A 17,652-nucleotide genomic window follows, 5' to 3' on the forward strand; every position below is an offset into this window, starting at 1 on the left:
TATATCTTTTTGTCATTTCATTATTTATATGTTTGTTTTTATGAAATGGAAATTGAAGTCATTTAGTTTCTTTAACCCCAAAAACAGATTGTGAAAAATATAAACTGTACAGCTTAATTGCTTTATGGCCAATGTGAACATGGATTTATGTGTAACATGTATACCAACTTAAACCAATCTCAATTTTTGTGTTTTTTTCATAGCATTTTTTGCAAGCAGGGGTGTGGCCTCCCTTTCCTGAGCTGGTAATTATATTTAAAAGCTTCCCCAGACTGGTGTCCACAGGACCATGTCCTTTTGTCTGCCCTTATTCACACATTGAGGTCAACTCTGACACATGGTAAGATTTTTAATATTAGACAGCGTAGGACTGTCTCAATCAGGGTCACCTTGTCGACAGTGGGATGGCTTTTATGTTATTTTTGATTAAAAAACACTATTACTAAGAACCCTGTGTTATTCGAATGTACTTTTGCTTTTTACTTATTTAGTTACAGCAGGGTTTTTGCTCATTTTGCTTCTTGTAGGTTTGGTAAGCTTAAATGGTTGATATACATTGTTATAAATTCTGGCTGTACAATTGGAAAGAGTGGTATATGCTTATAAAGTCAACCATGGAAGTGCATCTAATTAAGTGTGTAGAATTTGTAATATAAAATCTAGGTGTATTTTAGCAACATCTCTATGTATCATTATTTATAATGGCCTTAATAATTATGTGCTTTACAAGACCCTGCCTATCTGTGGCCCTGATGAGCTATTTGTGCACTTTGCTATTGCAGATGGACCACCTGAGGAAACCCTACAGAATTATACATACACAAAATGCCCATTGGGGCGTCTAGTGGGCAATTTCTTGGGAAGCCGATATTGGTAAGGCTACCCTAAATATTGCTACATTGTGATAATGTCTGTGTGGAATCCCAATACCTGGTCTACTGCTGTTGAGTGAAACAGTTGTCGTGTGTCTGTGGATTTGTTCCAGTGTGCCAGAACTACTTTGGGCCCTGTGAGTTAGGAGATGTAATAGATTGTATGTGCATTCTACTTGTTACCATCTACTGGACAGTGTATGCATATGAAAGTTAGATGTTTAATCTCACAATAGGCTACAATAGAAATGGCTGGGACGGGCCTCCTAGCTCAGTTTTAGCGCACAATCTAGTCCTGTTTAGTGCAGTCAAAGAAGAGCAAGGAAGCTCCACTGCTCCCAGACTCCATTACAGTCCATGCTGAGGGGACATAACTCTCCATCTCCACATAGTCATCTCCACATATAAGTGAAGCCTTATACAGTCAGGAGAGATAAGGCTGGAAAGACGCTCTTCTTCTTATTGGTTTTCCTATGTGCTTTCAGCCGGAACCAGGTCCACGTTTCTTCCACGACACAAACTTTTGCAGACCTATGCCCTTTAACAAGGAACAATAGTATCAAAATGGTGAGTACTACCAAATTGCTATTGTTTTACTACAGAGATCCATCCCATGAAGTTCTCTTTATCAATGTACCCATGAAGGTCCCTTCATCAATGCAGCATTACATGGACTGTGCATAGTATTTCCTCCAATACCAAGTGAAAAGAACTGTGCATCAGCTGCTGTGAGAGGCCATAAACCTGCTTGTATCATAGGGAGAAGACACCTTATTTCATACTACAATATGCAGTGTAACCTATACTGTGAATTACCACCAATTTGCCTTTAACCCCTTAAGCCCCAAGGGTGGTTTGCACGTTAATGACCGGGCCAATTTTTACAATTCTGACCACTGTCCCTTTTTGAGGTTATAACTCTTGAACGCTTCAACGAATCCTGATGATTTCGCAATTTTCCAAATTTGAATTTTTATGCCCTTAAGTCACAGAGATATGTCACGCAAAATACTTTATAAGTAACATTTCCCACATGTCTACTTTACATCAGCACAATTTTGGAGCCAAAATTTTTTTTGTTAGGGAGTTATAAGGGTTAAATTTGACCAGCAATTTCTCATTTTTACAATACCATTTTTTTTAGGGACCACATCCCATTTAAAGTCATTTTGAGGGGTCTATATGATAGAAAATAACCAAGTGTGACACCATTCTAAAAAAAAACTGCACCCTTCAGGGTGCTCAAAACCACATTCAAGAAGTTTATTAACCCTTCAGGTGTTTCACAGGAATTTTTGGAATGATTAAAAAAATGAACATTTAACTTTTTTTACACAAAATTTACTTCAGCTTCAATTTGTTTTATTTTACCAAGGGTGACAGGAGAAAATGGACCCCAAAACCTGTTGTACAATTTGTCCTAAGTACGACAATACCCCACATGTGGGGGGTAAACCACTTATTGGGCGCATGGCAGAGCTCGGAAGGGAAGGAACGCAAATTGATTTTTCAATGCAAAATTTACTGGAATTGAGATGGGGCACCATGTTTCGTTTGAAGAGCCCCTGATGTGCCAAAACATTGAAACCCCCAAGTGACACCATTTTGGAAAGTAGACCCCCTAAGGAACTTATCTGGATGTGTGTTAGGTGTCGAGATCCCGCTTCTGCACAGGGGAAATCTCTAAACATCTCCGATGCGGTCTCCAATTCCTCTCCAGCCGCAGTGGAGTCTGCTTAGTGGAGACGTTAGTCCCAGCGTCTAGCTCAGGCTGATACTGGATGACTGGTTACTGCTGCCTTTCCAGCTTCTGCCATTGTAGCCAGTACTGGGCAGCGGCGAGCAGACATGTTTGGGACTAAGTCCTGCTCTTCCCTTTCTGAGCATGCCTAGGGCAAGATCTCTCATTGGAGAGCAAGGGTCACATGCTTAGATACAGCAGCAAATCCCATTGGTCCTTTAGGAAGGTCCTGAAGGTGTTCTTCTTCTGTGGCTGACTCCCATTGGTCCTTCTGGGAAGGTCCTGTTCTTGCTGCAGCTATAAAAGGTTCGCATGGCCGCACAGCCATGCGCTAGTGTACATTTGGAATCGTGTGTGTGTTGATGAGTGCAAGTCGTTCTTTAAAATCACTTCAATTGTGTATGACTGTTCGCAAAAGGTGGATGCATGCTGTCTAGCGCCCGACTAAGCTGTCAACATAAAGACACACGATACAGCGTCTATTGCTGTAACCGCCAGTGCGGCGCCGTGCGCTTATAGAGCGCTTTTCTATCCCAAGTCTGGGTGGTTAGTGGAATCCGCCAAAGCGGCACAGCACACACTCTTGTGCTTTAAGTTATATTTTGTGTTACTTTGACACCCCAGTTGCGATGTCGAGCGCAAATGGTCTGAACGTACTCTAATCCTGTGTCTTGGGATAGAGTGCTGTGACTCCTTGCTTGCGCTCTTGGTGCTGTACCGCGGCCCTGTGATGCAACAGGGTTTGCTTCCTTCACACAGGGTGAAGTTAACCCATGTGTGTATCCACATTGTACCGCCATATAGTCCGTCAATACTCAGCAGCAGGTTCCATCTCTGCACGGTGAATCCAGGGCTGCGAACGCACCTTATACCATCTCTCTTATAATTTGGTGCATTCCTCTAGCCTTAACATTGTGTGCTGAGCACTTTGAACCACCAAGTGCTTCACAGAAGTTTATAATGCAGAGCCGTAAAAATAAAAATCATATTTTTTCACAAAAATGATCTTTTCGCCCCAATTTTTTATTTTCCCAAGGGTAAAAGAAGAAATTGGATCCCAAAAGTGGTTGTGCAATTTGTCCTGAGTACGCTGATAGCCCATATGTGGGGGTAAACCACTGTTTGGGTGCATGGCAGAGCTCGGAAGGGAAGGAGCGCCGTTTGACTTTTCAATGAAAAATTGACAGGAATTGATTTGGGACGCCATGTTGCATTTGGAGAGCCACTGATGTGCCTAAAAATTGAAACCCCCAAGTGACACTATTTTGGAAAGTAGACCCCCTTAGGAACTTATCTAGAGGTGTGGTGAGCACTTTCACCCACCAAGTGCTTCACAGAAGTTTATAATGCAGAGCCGTAAAATAAAAAATCATATTTTTTCACAAAAATGATATTTTTGCCCCCAATTTTTTATTTTCCCAAGGGTAAGAGAAGAAATTGGATCCCAAAAGTTGTTGTGCAATTTGTCCTGAGTACGCTGATACCCCATATGTGGGAGTGAAACAATGTTTGGGCGCATGGCAGAGCTCGGAAGGGAAGGAGCACCGTTTGACTTTTTAATGCAAAATTGACTGGAATTGAGATGGGACGCCATGTTGCGTTTGGAGAGCCACTGATGTGCATAAAAATTGAAACCTCCCATAAACCATTTTGGAAAGTAGACCCCCTAAGGAACTTATCTAGATGTGTTGTGAGAGCTTTGAACCCCCAAGTGTTTCACTACTGTTTATAACGCAGAGCCGTGAAAATAAATATTATTTTTTTCCCACAAAAATTATTTTTTAGCCCCCAGTTTTGCATTTTCCCAAGGGTAACAGGAGAAATTTAACCCCAAAAGTTGTTGTCCAATTTGTCCTGAGTATGCTGATACCCCATATGTGGGGGGGAACCACTGTTTGGGCGCATAGCAGAGCCCAGAAGGGAAGGAGCGCCGTTTCCAATGCAGACTTAGATGGAATGGTCTGTAGGTGTCACATTGCGCTTGCAGAGCCCCTAATGTACCTAAACAGTAGAAACCCCCCCAAGTAACCCCATATTGGAAACTAGACCCCCCAAGGAACTTATCTAGGTATGTTGTGAGAACTTTGAACCCCCAAGTGTTTCACTACAGTTTATAACGCAGAGCCGTCAAAATAAAAAATCATTTTTTCCCACAAAAATGGTTTTTAGCCCCCTAAATTTGTATTTTCCCAAGGGTAACAAGAGAAATTGGACCCCAAAAGTAGTTGTCCAATTTGTTCTGAGTACGCTGATACCCTATATGTTGGGGCGCACGGCAGAGCTCGGAAGGGAAAAAGCACTGTTTTACTTTTTCAATGCAGAATTGGCTGGAATTGAGATTAGATGCCATGTCGCGTTTGGAGAGCCCTTGATGTGCCTAAATAGTTGAAACCCCCAATTCTAACAGAAACCGTAACCCTAGCCCCAACCCTAACCCCAATCCTAACCCTAGCCCTAACCCTAACCCTAGCCCTAACCCTAAGACTAGCCCTAACCCTAACCCTTGCCCTAACACTAGCCTTAACCCTACCCCTAACTCTAGCCCTAGCTTTAACCCTAACCCTAGCCCTAAGCCTAGCTCTAATCCTAACCCTAGCCCTAATTCTAAGACTAGCACTAACCCTTGCCCAACCCTAGCCTCAACCCTAGCCCTAACCCTAGCCCTAACCCCAGCCCTAGCCCTAACCATAATGGGAAAATGGGAATAAATACATTTTTTGAATTTTATTATTTTTCCCTAACTAAGGGGGTGATGAAGGGGGGTTTGATTTACTTTTATAGCGTTTTTTTAGCAAATTTTTATGATTGGCAGCCGTCACAGACTAAAAGATGCTTTTTATTGCAAAAAAAAGGTTTTGCATCTCCACATTTTGAGAGCTATAATTTTTCCATATTTTGGTCCACAGAGTCATGTGACGTCTTGTTTTTTGCAAGACGAGTTATTGTTTTTATTGGTAACACTTTTGGGCATGTGACATTTTTTGATTGCTTTTTATTCTGATTTTTGTGAGGCAGAATGACCAAAAACCAGCTATTCATGAATTTCTTTCTGGGGGTGCGCTTATACCATTCCACGTTTGGTAAAATTGATAAAACAGTTTTATTGTTCAGGTGAGTACGATTACAGCGATACCTCATTTATATTTTTTTTATGTTTTGGCGCTTTTATACAATAAAAACTATTTTATAGAAAAAATAATTATTTTTGCATCGCTTTATTCTGAGGACTATAACTTTTTTATTTTTTCACTGATTATGCTGTATGGCGGCTCGTTTTTTGCGGGAGAAGATGACGTTTTCAGCAGTACCATGGTTATTTATATCCATCTTTTTGATTGCATCACGTGCTATTTCACTTTTTGTTCTGCGATATGATAATAAAGCGTTGTTTTTTGCCTGTTTTTTTTTTTACCGCGTTCACTGAAGGGGTTAACTAGCGAGACAGTTTTATAGGTGGGGTCGTTACGGACGCGGCGATACAAAATATGTGTATTTTTATTGTTTTTTTATTATTTAGATAAAGAAATGTATTTAATTTTTTACACATGTGAATATCTTTCTTTCTTTACAACATTGCCCCAGGGGGGGGGGGCATCATGTTATAGGGTTAGATCGCTGATCTGACACTTTGCACAACACTGTGTCAGATCAGCGATCTGACATGCAGGGCTGCAGGCATACCAGTGCTTGCTCTGAGCAGGCGCTGGTAAGCCACCTCCCTGCAGGACCCGGATGCAGCCCCGCGGCCATTTTGGATCCGGGGCCTACAGGGAGAGGAAGGTAGGAGACCCTCAGAGCAACGCGATCACATCGCGATCACATCGCGTTGCTCTGAGGGTTTCAGGGAAGCATGCAGGGAACCCCCTCCCTGCGTGATGCTTTCCTATGCCGCTGGAACACTACGATCATGTTTGATCACAGTGTGCCGGGGGTTAATGTGCCAGGGGCAGTCCGTGACAATAGTTGTGGACAGGAGGGAAATGTTTTTGGGTCCAGCAACCCACTTCCGCTACCGTGACATTAAAATCTGCCACCAGTGAGGCTACATGTCCCAGTTGGCCCCTATGCAATATCTGGTGCTTCCCACATAGCTCACCGCATCTGTATCTTGCATATTTTATGCTACAATTTTTATGCACTTTACTATAAGCACATTTGTGAATGCCTCTATTCTTCTTGACTACTTTCCTTTGTCTTAAAGAGCTATTCTCAATAAGTCTCTTGAAAAGATCATATATATGAAATGTGCTTATCTCTTGTTTTTATTTTATTGCAAGGTTGGGCGCTTATCCTTGACTGAAAGTTGTCATCAGCAGCCGAGCTGTAGCATTATCAGAACTTATGTTGAGCTTTATTGTTCTTCTGCAACACATTCAGCTATCATTGGTTTATTCTGGAGTGTACAATGCTATAAAAGTACTTACATATAAAGATAACAAAGCATTTGAACAGCACACAGGAAAGTGAGATCCCTGATTAGGAGAACTTAGGAGAACTTTATGGAAAATGTTGATGGTGGGGTATTGTGATTTAGCAAGTTTTGGAACAGTAAATTGTCAGGAGCTGAGAGGGAGGAAGAAGGAGATGAACTGCTAACTTTTGTATAAAAATCAATGGACAGGAGAAAAGTGGCTATAATGCTAGGAGTTAACTCATTTCCTGCAATGTAGCTAGTGCACACACTCAGCCAGTCTCTGATGACTACTAATTCTTCTGTTTTTGAGCAATTGGTTTATTGACATTGCTCAATGTTTTATACTTTGCTCTGTGCTGTTTGAAGAACATACAAATGATAGTGTTTGCCAAGCTCTTGATGTAGTCATGCACTCCTTGAGATATATTCATTCAACATTTATATAAGCATGCATTTAAGAAATCTAAGTCTTTTTTAAGAAATCAACTATTTCAATTGTGACCAACTACTAAGGTACTGCATGCTTTGCCGCAGATTTACTGCTGTAATAAGAAAGAACTCTAGAATTTGATTTTTTCTCTAGTGACTAAATGTCTTCTAAAGAACAATTTGATAAATCATTTTTCTTAGCAGGAGCCATTTATATACCCATGTGCATTAAACTTGTTTGTGCCTTTACCTTGGACATTTTTTTTCTCAAGTTTTCAACAACTTAAATATGTTATTTATTATTACCTATAAGTAATGCTGTTTTTGCACCTTTTTTACAAAAAGGACAACCAGGAAAGAATGGGCTCAAAAAATGCCCTTATGCACTTTGAATGCAAAGCACGATTAAACAGCAGACACTTAGGGTTTGATTTATAAAATGAAATGTGGTCTTATTGCAGATGGAAATCAATAAAATCTCATAATCAAAATCTAAAACTTCTCTACAAATATAAAAGCTGAGCTGTGATTTTTTTTCTTTGCATTGAGTAGCAAATACAGCTTTCCTACTGGTATGTACAATGACGCTTATAGTTAGAAACAAATGTGAATAACAAATGGTTCTATTTATGATCTCTGAAATTCACGAATATTAGACAAAATAAAGTTTTTAATCAAAACCAAACATATATCTGCTTCACAGCCACCTCTGAGGGTCTTGTGTTCAAACAAAAATGCTGATGAATCCAAAATACATGATTTTTAAACAGAAAATTTTTAACAAACGGCATAATGAATACAAATGTACATTTCATCATTTTACAAAATAAAAATTGACGTCTCTGTACATGAAACAAGGGGGTATTTATCATCTTAACTTCAACAATTTTTGGTACCAAAAGACATCACAACATTGGTTGTATATTTTGTAGGTTGTACAAATTCTCTTTTTTCTAAGTTGGTTGGTAGAAATGAGCAAACGTGGGGAGCAATTAATCAGTGTGCAACATTTTCATACAATGTAGGAAGCGTTATAGATTTCATGTTCTTGCACATAGACAACCCAAACAGATGCTTCAAGGTGACTCAAAGCTTTGCCTGCAACTTACCTGGAACTAAGTATTCAAATTTCCTGCAGGCGATAGGTAAAATTAAACATTGTACATTGTTGATTTCATTTAATAGATCAATTAATGTACAGTAGATAAACAAGTTAAAAAAGGAGGAGTACTTTGTATCAGTTTTCCATTTTGGCCAGGAGATGAAGAGCCTGAAACTTAAACTCTTTCTATTTCTCAAGATTATAAGATAATTGACATTCTAAACTGAACAATAGCTCTTATTACATAATGAAACTTCTATTAAAATTATTATCTTATTATTATAATTAAATATTTTTATCACAATTAAAATTCATTCATTTCCATTGCTATTTAAAACTATACCAAGGAGAAACAGACCATGGAAGCGAGTGACTGGCTCTAACCCAAGTAGAATTGCTTGTATTAGGTTACTGACTTCATAAGTGAAGTTGTAATTATTATAGAAATTCAAAAACTGCCAGGAGATTACAACATCTTACCTGTTCTGCGCTTAGAGAACTTTCTTTGAGAGTTTCAGTTCCTTGCTCAGTATTGTTGGCATCAATCAGGTTTTCCACAGGGACATTTCGACTTGGATTCATGTAAGTAAAATCACCCTCAGCAGGATCAAGTGCCACACACATATTATATGAGTATGGTAAAGGTAACGATCCATCACTATACATGGAGAAAGTCCTGGGATCAATTGGAGGATACAGATTTGTAGTGAGAGAAGAGAAGGCCGGTAATGGTTTTGGCTGCTTACATTTGGATATAATCGCCACCATCACAGTTATTATAAAGAGCAAAGAAATAAGTGCAAGTCCAACCACTAAGTAGAATTGTAAGTAGCTTTGAGTTTCTTCATCTTTCTCATTGTTGCTGAGCTTAGGAACAACCTGCTGAAAGTCCTCTGCAATAATAAGAGTTAAGGTGGTTGTAGTAGAGAGAGTGGGATGTCCATTGTCCTTCACCATCACTACAAGCTTGTAATTCAACATGTCCTTTTCTTGAAAGATTCGTGATGTTCTGATCTCTCCTGTGTACTCACTTATGACAAAATGATTTTGGTCTGACATTGGTATAAAATGATAAGAGAGCCAGGAATTATGTCCAGAGTCTGCATCCACTGCCACCACTTTAGTTATTAAAGAACCAGGCTCAGAAACAAAAGGCACCATCTCAAACACAGCTGACCCACCAGTATCTGGCGATGGGTATAAGATCTTTGGTGCATTATCATTCTGGTCCACTATATGGATAAATAATGTAACATTGCTGCTCAGAGAGGGGGATCCATTGTCTGAGGCTGTGACTTCTATTATAAACTCCTTGTTCTGCTCATAATCAAATGATCTTTGAGCATAGAGAACGCCGGTCTCTATATTGATGGAGAGATAAGATGTCATTGATGGTGTTTCTGTAATGGTGCTAGAAATTGAGTACTTTATTTTAGCATTGTCTCCAGTGTCAGGATCTGAGGCTTGTATACTGAATATTGGAGCTCCTGGTAAATTGTTCTCTGGCACATAAGCCACATAAGTAGATTTAGAAAATATTGGTGGATTGTCGTTAACATCTGATACATCCAATGTGAGAACTTTTCTACTGGAAAGAGGTGGAGATCCTCTATCTTTGGCTATAATTGTGATATTGTAAGAGGATACTTTTTCTCTGTCTATAGCATTTTTTAATACAAGTCTATAGTAAGTGTCTAAAGATAGTAAAGTAAAGCCAACATCCTGAAGAATAATGCAGTCAACATCTGCATTATCTCCAGAATCTTGGTCATGAACTTCGATCAGTGCGACCATTGTTCCAGGTGCAGAATCCTCAGGAATAGGAGAAGATAATGAGCTGATGGATATCTCAGGAGCATTGTCATTTATATCTATGACTTCCACCAGAACCTTACAATGAGCTACAAGGCCTCCTCCATCCTTGGCTTCTACAGATAATTCATAATTCTTTCTTATTTCATAATCCAAGATTCCATTGGTCTTGATGTCACCAGTGTTTGGATTAATTCTGAATATTCCTGTATGATGGTTGTGTTCAGATATTTTCAATAAAGAGTATGTAATCTGAGCATTGATGCCTTCATCATTGTCTGTGGCATTTATCATGATCACTGTAGAATTAACTGGGATGTTTTCCTTTAAATTGACTTTATACATATCTTGAGTAAATATAGGGGCATTGTCATTGGCATCTGTAACAATGATCTTTAGTAATGTTGTACCAGACCTGATAGGATTTCCTCCATCCAAGGCAGTTAGTGTTAATTCATGAATGACCTGTGTCTCTCTGTCTAATGGTTTCTGTAGGACAAGCTCTGGATATTTACTCCCATCTGTTCTGATATTCTCAGTTATTGTAAAATACTGATTATCACTGAGCTTGTATGTCTGCACTGAATTACTACCAATATCTGGATCTTCTGCACTTCGCAAGACAAATTTTGTTCCTATCTCTGTAAATTCAATTATTTTGAAAACAGATTTAACACTAAAAAACTGTGGCGCATTATCATTAACATCCTGAATTTCAATTTTAATTTTAAAATTATTAAAAGGATTTTCAATCACAGCATCAAAGGTTAGAAGACAAGTAGCTTCTGCTCCACACAATGTCTCTCTGTCTATCCTGTCTTTTACATGTAGATTTCCATTGTTTTTATTTATATAGAAGTATCTATCTGCTGATCTGGATACAATCCTCAGTTTTCTAGATGAGAGCTGATTATCTAATCCAAGGTCATCTGCAATATTTGTTATAACAGAGTCTTTCCTCATCTCTTCTACAATGGAATAATGAATCTGACCGGAGACTGAATGACACAGCCAAACAATGAATATAGAAATTGCTACTTGCCATCTGATTCTGTTGCAGCTCCTTGTAGAAGATTTCATTTTGTCCATCCTCATTGAATTTTTCCCATATATTATCTCATGAGGCTTCATCATCCAATGCAGTTGCTGAGCAGAAAATAGTTCAAATCTGTAATGTCTTTCCAAATTATTTTCTTAGCTCTATAACCAGGAGAATCTAGAAGATGTGTGTGGTTCTTTCTGTGAATCAGCAATGTATGTGGCAGAGGAAAATATCACTGAATTTCTTTTTCTGCATTTTTCTTCTTTCTGATTAAACAGCGACGCTCAGAGGTGAAAATAAAGTATTGCAATATTCGTAAAAATCTTATATAGTAGAATTTTGAATTTTCAAAATATTTTATTGCCATTTACATTTCAATAACTTACATTCAACCCTTTATTTAGTGTTTGGTTTTGTAAACAGCCATTATATTTCATTTTTACAAAACAGTAAGCAAAGTCCTTGAAAAAAACCATCAATAAAATTTATTTCGACATACGTATGTAATCAAATGTATTATAAAACTGAGACATATTTTCAAGCAATGAACTGTTCCAGTTATGACCCACTACTAAAGTACAATAGCTTTTTCTGCAGATTCATAGCACCATTGGCTAAGAAGGCAAGTTGCCCACGGAGACAAACTTTTCTTTAAGAAGATTTTACAAGGAACAAGTTTTCTTAAAATTTTTGAAGGATCAATTTATAAGCTTATTGTCTCACTGTCTCCATAACTAAATAAATGTAATAACTTATTTATTTTTGCTCATAATTTAAATTCTTTATGACTCCTGTTAGAGTAGCTGCTTTTTCCTTACACCATCTTCAGAACCAGAACATCCTTTGGCCTCTAGTTTAGGATAGTACAGAACACTCAGAATACAGAGCATCATAAACTGTGCACACATAGGTCTTTACCAAAATTATACAACTGAAAAATGTAAAGCTTATATTCAAAGCAATTTTCATTTCTAAGAAAATTTCATCTCTAATATTTTTAAAACCTATGCTGCAAATTTTTTTTGCAATAGGTGTCAAGTTCTCACCGCTGCACAGAGGGAATCTCGAACCATGTCCACTGCGGTCTCCCATTTTTCTCCAGCCGCAGTAGAACCTGCTCAGCAGAGACATCGGTCCCAGCGTCTGGCTCAAGCTGATACTGTGCGACTGGTTACTGCTGTCTTTCCAGATTCTAACTTTGTAGCCAGTACTGATCAGCAGTGAGCAGGCCTTTCTGGGACAAAGTGCCGCTTTTCTCATACTGAGCATGCCCATTGGAGGTCGGGGGTCACATGTAGAGGTCCTGTTGTGGCTCCTATTGGATCATCTGGAAGGTCCTGGTGTCCTACTGCTGTAAAAGCTTTGCATGGCCGCTCGGCCATGCGCTAGTGTATACTAACTAACGTGTGTGTGTAGATGAATGTCTGTCGATGGATGAAAGCTCCTTAATCATTCCCATTCCTTGTGGTGATGACTGCTCGTGAATGGTGGAAGCTACCTAACGCCCAACAGTGCTAATCTGCACACTCAGCACATGTTACAGCATCTCTTCGCCGTGCCCGCCAGTGCGGCACCATGCGCTATGAGTGTGCTTTCCTGACAACTGGTCAGTCTAGGGTGGGAATTCCCGCTTGGACTCAGCATCTGACTCAGGGCATCCTCAGGCGTGGGCTCAAAAGCCATCGAGGGTAAGAGCGAGTCCAATCACCAGTTTAGTGGGGATGATTTATAGGGATCCCACTAGTGTCTATCAGCTGCAGCCTGTGACTGCTAACAGGGCACAGCGTATATTGGCAACTCTGTGAAGCAACAGAGTTCGCTTCCATTCACACTGGGTAAGGTCTAACCCACGTGTGAGCAAGTGTCCATCCGCCATTACTCAGCAGCAGGTGTCATCCCTGCACGGTGGACCCCGGACTGCAAACGCACTTCATATTCTCTGTTATCACTATTTGGTGTGTTCCGCCAGTCCTAACAATAGGCAACAAGGCCAGTTGTTCTATTTGCTATTTTTATTAAATGAGATATACGGAACAGTATGAATGATTTATTAAATGTTGTAGCGTTACAAGGTATGTATGAAAGCTGAATATCCTTAAATTTCCAAATATTTTGCGTTTTAAGTTGCTGATTTGCAACTCTTTGCAAATATCAATTTTTCTATATATGACACATTACAATTAATACAATCAAATAATTTGTAGATATAGAAAACGTATAATCATTTTTTCATTCAGTATAGAATGGAACGTATAAAGAAAAAGTATAGAAGAAAAATTTTGCTCTCCTGTATTTTAGACTCTCTATAAATTTATAGGTCAGCATGTAATTTTGGTTTATGGGGACATATCAAGCCCAAGAAGAAAAAGTTGAAAATTATGGACAGTTAAAAATTAATATTATTCACTGTTATAATTGTTTATGACAACAAAATCACTAACTGGTTTGGATTTTTCCATTTTTCATTAAGAGAAGATCGTGAAGTTGTAGTAGTGGTATGAATTTTGGTAAAACATTTTTTTTACTAAGTTCTACTATTGAACTGCAAATCTTTGTATATATCTAGTTTAAATAGTTGGTCAATGTTTCATGACTCCTACTTATTAAAATGATTCCCATTACAATAAATCAGTTGAAAATGTGTCCTCTTCCAGAACACCAAGCAATCTTCTGTAAGCTATTGTCTAAACCTGGAAGTGAATGTTCAGTTTTCCTGCAGTGTCGACACATAGGAAGTGAAGCACTATGCAATGTCCAAACAAATCAATATGTTTATTGAGTAAAGCAGGACACAGGTCCTACAGAGTGGTCAATATTAGAGATGAGAATACTAATTAAGGAACCTCTGTTATCAGACCCGAATAATTAAAAAAACTGCACATTTGGGACATACTGTACATCATCTATAAATTTAGATGACTGTCTCCAAAATGCAGCTCCAAATAGAGTTGCTTTTGATAAACAAATGATTCTAGATATTATAATGTATGAGTTAGTCAACTTCACAAAAAAAGGCAGAAAGTTACATCTTACCTTTTCAGAACTTGGTGATGTCTCTGGGAAACTTTCAGTTGCTTGTTCTGTATTTTCAGCATCAATCAGGTTTTCCACAGGAACATTTCCACTAGGATTCATGTAAGTAAAGTCCCCCTCAGCAGGGTCTATTGCCACACACATATTATATGAGTATGGTAAAGGTAACGATCCATCACTATACATGGAGAAGGTCCTGGGATCAATTGGAGGATACAGATTTGTAGTGAGAGAAGAGAAGGCCGGTAATGGTTTTGGCTGCTTACATTTGGATATAATCACCGTCATCACAGTTATTATAAAGAGCAAAGAAATAAGTGCAAGTCCAACCACTAAGTAGAATTGTAAGTTGCTTTGAGTTTCCTCATCTTTCAGTTTATTGCTGAGCTTAGGAACAATCTGCTGAAAGTCATCTGCAATAATAAGACTTAAGGTGGTTGTAGCAGAGAGCGTGGGATGTCCATTGTCCTTCACCATCACTACAACTTTGTAATTCAATGTGTCCTTCTCCTGAAATAAGCGTGATGTTCTGATCTCTCCTGTGTACTCATTTATTGCAAAATTATGTCGGTCTGACACTTCTATAAAATGATAAGAGAGCCAGGAATTGTGTCCAGAGTCAGCATCCACTGCCACCACTTTAGTTATTAAAGAGCCAGGCTCAGAAATAAAAGGCACCAACTCAAATGCAACTGACCCACCTGTTTCTGGTGATGGGTATAAGATCTTTGGGGCATTATCATTCTGGTCCACTATATGGATAAATAATGTAACATTGCTGCTCAGAGAGGGGGATCCATTGTCTGAAGCTGTGACTTCTATTATAAACTCCTTGTTCTGCTCATAATCAAATGATCTTTGAGCATAAAGAACTCCGGTCTCTATATTGATGGAGAGATAAGATGTCATTGATGGAGTTTCTGTAATGGCGCTGGAAATTGTGTAAATAATTCTAGCATTGTCTCCAGTGTCAGGATCTGAGGCTTGTATACTGAATATTGAAGCTCCTGGTAAATTGTTCTCTGGCACATAAGCCACATAAGTAGATTTAGAAAATATTGGTGGGTTGTCATTGACATCTGATATATCCAATGTAAGAACTCTTGTACTGGAAAGAGGTGGAGATCCTCTATCTGTGGCTATAATAGTAATGTTAAAAAAATAATTTTTTTCTCTGTCAACGGCAATTTTTAAAACAATTTTATAGTAATTTTCCAACGATAATAAATTAAAAGGAACATCTTCAAGAATTTGACAGTCAACATCTGCATTATCTCCAGAATCTTGATCATGAACTTCGATCAAAGCGATCATTGTTCCAGGTGGAGAATCCTCAGGAATAGGAGAAGACAATGAAGTGATGGTTATCTCAGGAACATTGTCATTTACATCTATGACTTCCACCAGAACCTTACAATGAGCTACAAGGCCTCCTCCATCCTTGGCCTGTACAGACAATTCATAATCCTTTGTTTCCTCAAAATCCAAGGACCCATTTATCTTAATTTCACCAGTTGCTTTATTAATGTTAAATATTCCTGTATGATGGATGTTTCCAGATGTTTTCATAAAAGAATATATGATCTGAGCATTTATCCCTTCATCGTTGTCTGTAGCATTTAATATGATCACTGTAGAATTAACTGGGATGTTTTCCTTTAAGTTTACTTTATACATATCCTGACTAAATATAGGGGCATTGTCATTAGCGTCTATAACAATGATCTTTAGTGATGCTGTGCCAGATCTGATAGGATTTCCTCCATCTAAGGCTGTTAGCAATAATTCATGAATATCTTGTGTTTCTCGATCCAATGGTTTCTGTAGGACAAGCTCTGGATATTTACTCCCATCTGTTCTGATATTCTCAGTAAGTGTAAAATACTGATTATCACTGAGCTTATATGTCTGCACTGAATTACTACCAATATCTGGATCTTCTGCACTTTGTAAAGCAAATTTTGCTCCTGGAGACGCAAATTCGACAATTTCCAAAGTAATTTTATCATGAAAAAAATGTGGGGCATTATCATTAATATCCTGAAGGTTAACTTTAATCTTAAAAATATTTAATGGGTTTTCAACAACAGCATCAAAGGTTATGGAGCAAGAAGCTGCTCTCCCACACAATGTCTCTCTGTCTATTCTGTCTCTTGTATGCAGATTTCCATTTTCTAGCTTGACATAAAAATATTTCTCTGCAGCTTTGGATACAATCCTCAGTTTTCTAGATGAGAGCTGATTAATATCTAATCCAAGGTCATCTGCAATATTTGCTATAACAGAGTCTTTCCTCATTTCTTCTACAATGGAATAGTGAATCTGACCGGAGACTGAATAATGAAGATAAGAGAATAAGACATATATTACTTGCCATCTGATTCCTGTGCCGACCTGTATAGAAGGTTCCATCGTGTCCATCTTCAAAAACAATGTTCCATAGAATATCCAGTAAGACTTTATCACCCAATGCAAATGTTAATTAGTAAAATGTTAAGATTTCTGTAATTGTCTTTTTAATATATATGCATCCTTAGCTCTGTGTCCAGGAGAATCCAGAAAATGTCCGTGGTTCTTTCTGCAGATCAGCAATGTGTGTGACAAAGGAAAATACTAGTGGATTTCTGGTTCTGAATTTTTCTCCTTAATGGTTAAACAGCGGCGCTCAGAGGTGAAAATATGGAATTGCAAGACACTAAGATTATGTTTTAAAGCTTGAAATTATCTGAATATTTTATTTTTTGCACCACGTATTTTTATTTGAAAAGCTTAGTTATCCCTTTTAGAGTTTTCTCTATTTTAACACCTTATTGCTGTTGCGTTAGCTTTCATGAAACAGTTTTCATAAAACATTCGGAACCAAATAGGCATATTATAATTACAATTTCATATAGTACAACTGAAGGAGAACATGCAGTATGTCCAATAAATTCAACCAAGGAATAGGAAAGGTTGCCTAGACATTCATCGCAGCATTTTTTTGAAAGAAAGATATAGGTGAAGGAGAGTTAAGGAATGGCATCAGTTAAGACATCCGTTAAATATATCTAAAGATATATCAGCCTTACAAATAAGTTAATAAGGAATACTACAACATATTTTTAAGCAATTATGTTTTCCCTTTTTGACTCAAACCGGAGTTACCTCAGCCTACTCTACAGATTCACAACAATATTTATAAAGGAAGCTTGTCACTGTATATTAAAC

General features: G+C 38.3%; 2 protein-coding genes across 2 annotated transcripts in view; both read right to left on the reverse strand.

Annotated features, from left to right (window-relative positions):
* The window catches only part of LOC138675462 (protocadherin gamma-B1-like), a 77,561-nt gene extending 60,539 nt beyond the window's left edge, over nucleotides 1–17,022 (reverse strand). Inside the window, exon 1 of the mRNA XM_069763735.1 lies at nucleotides 14,446–17,022. Coding sequence (XP_069619836.1) covers nucleotides 14,446–16,866 — 2,421 coding nt within the window. The 5' untranslated portion in view covers nucleotides 16,867–17,022. The remainder of the gene's footprint in view (nucleotides 1–14,445) is intronic.
* Nucleotides 7,318–11,501, reverse strand: LOC138673796 (protocadherin gamma-B2-like). The gene is made up of 2 exons (XM_069761840.1): nucleotides 9,039–11,501; nucleotides 7,318–7,383 (listed from the first exon to the last, which is right to left on the reverse strand). The coding sequence occupies exons 1-2, from the start codon at nucleotides 11,499–11,501 to the stop codon at nucleotides 7,318–7,320; spliced, it is 2,529 nt and encodes an 842-aa protein (XP_069617941.1).
* Nucleotides 17,023–17,652: the final 630 nt, after the last annotated feature.

The sequence above is a fragment of the Ranitomeya imitator genome, chromosome 4 (genome assembly GCF_032444005.1).
Source record: "Ranitomeya imitator isolate aRanImi1 chromosome 4, aRanImi1.pri, whole genome shotgun sequence".
Taxonomy (NCBI): domain Eukaryota; kingdom Metazoa; phylum Chordata; class Amphibia; order Anura; family Dendrobatidae; genus Ranitomeya; species Ranitomeya imitator.

Bases quoted from the DNA above. Each gene is read 5' to 3' on its own strand.
- LOC138673796 (XM_069761840.1), bottom strand. From the start codon at position 11,501: ATGAAGCCTCATGAGATAATATATGGGAAAAATTCAATGAGGATGGAC. The intron at 7,384-9,038 runs GTAAGATGTTGT...TTCTTCAAACAG, and splicing joins GTTCTCTAAGCGCAGAACAG to CACAGAGCAAAGTATAAAAC.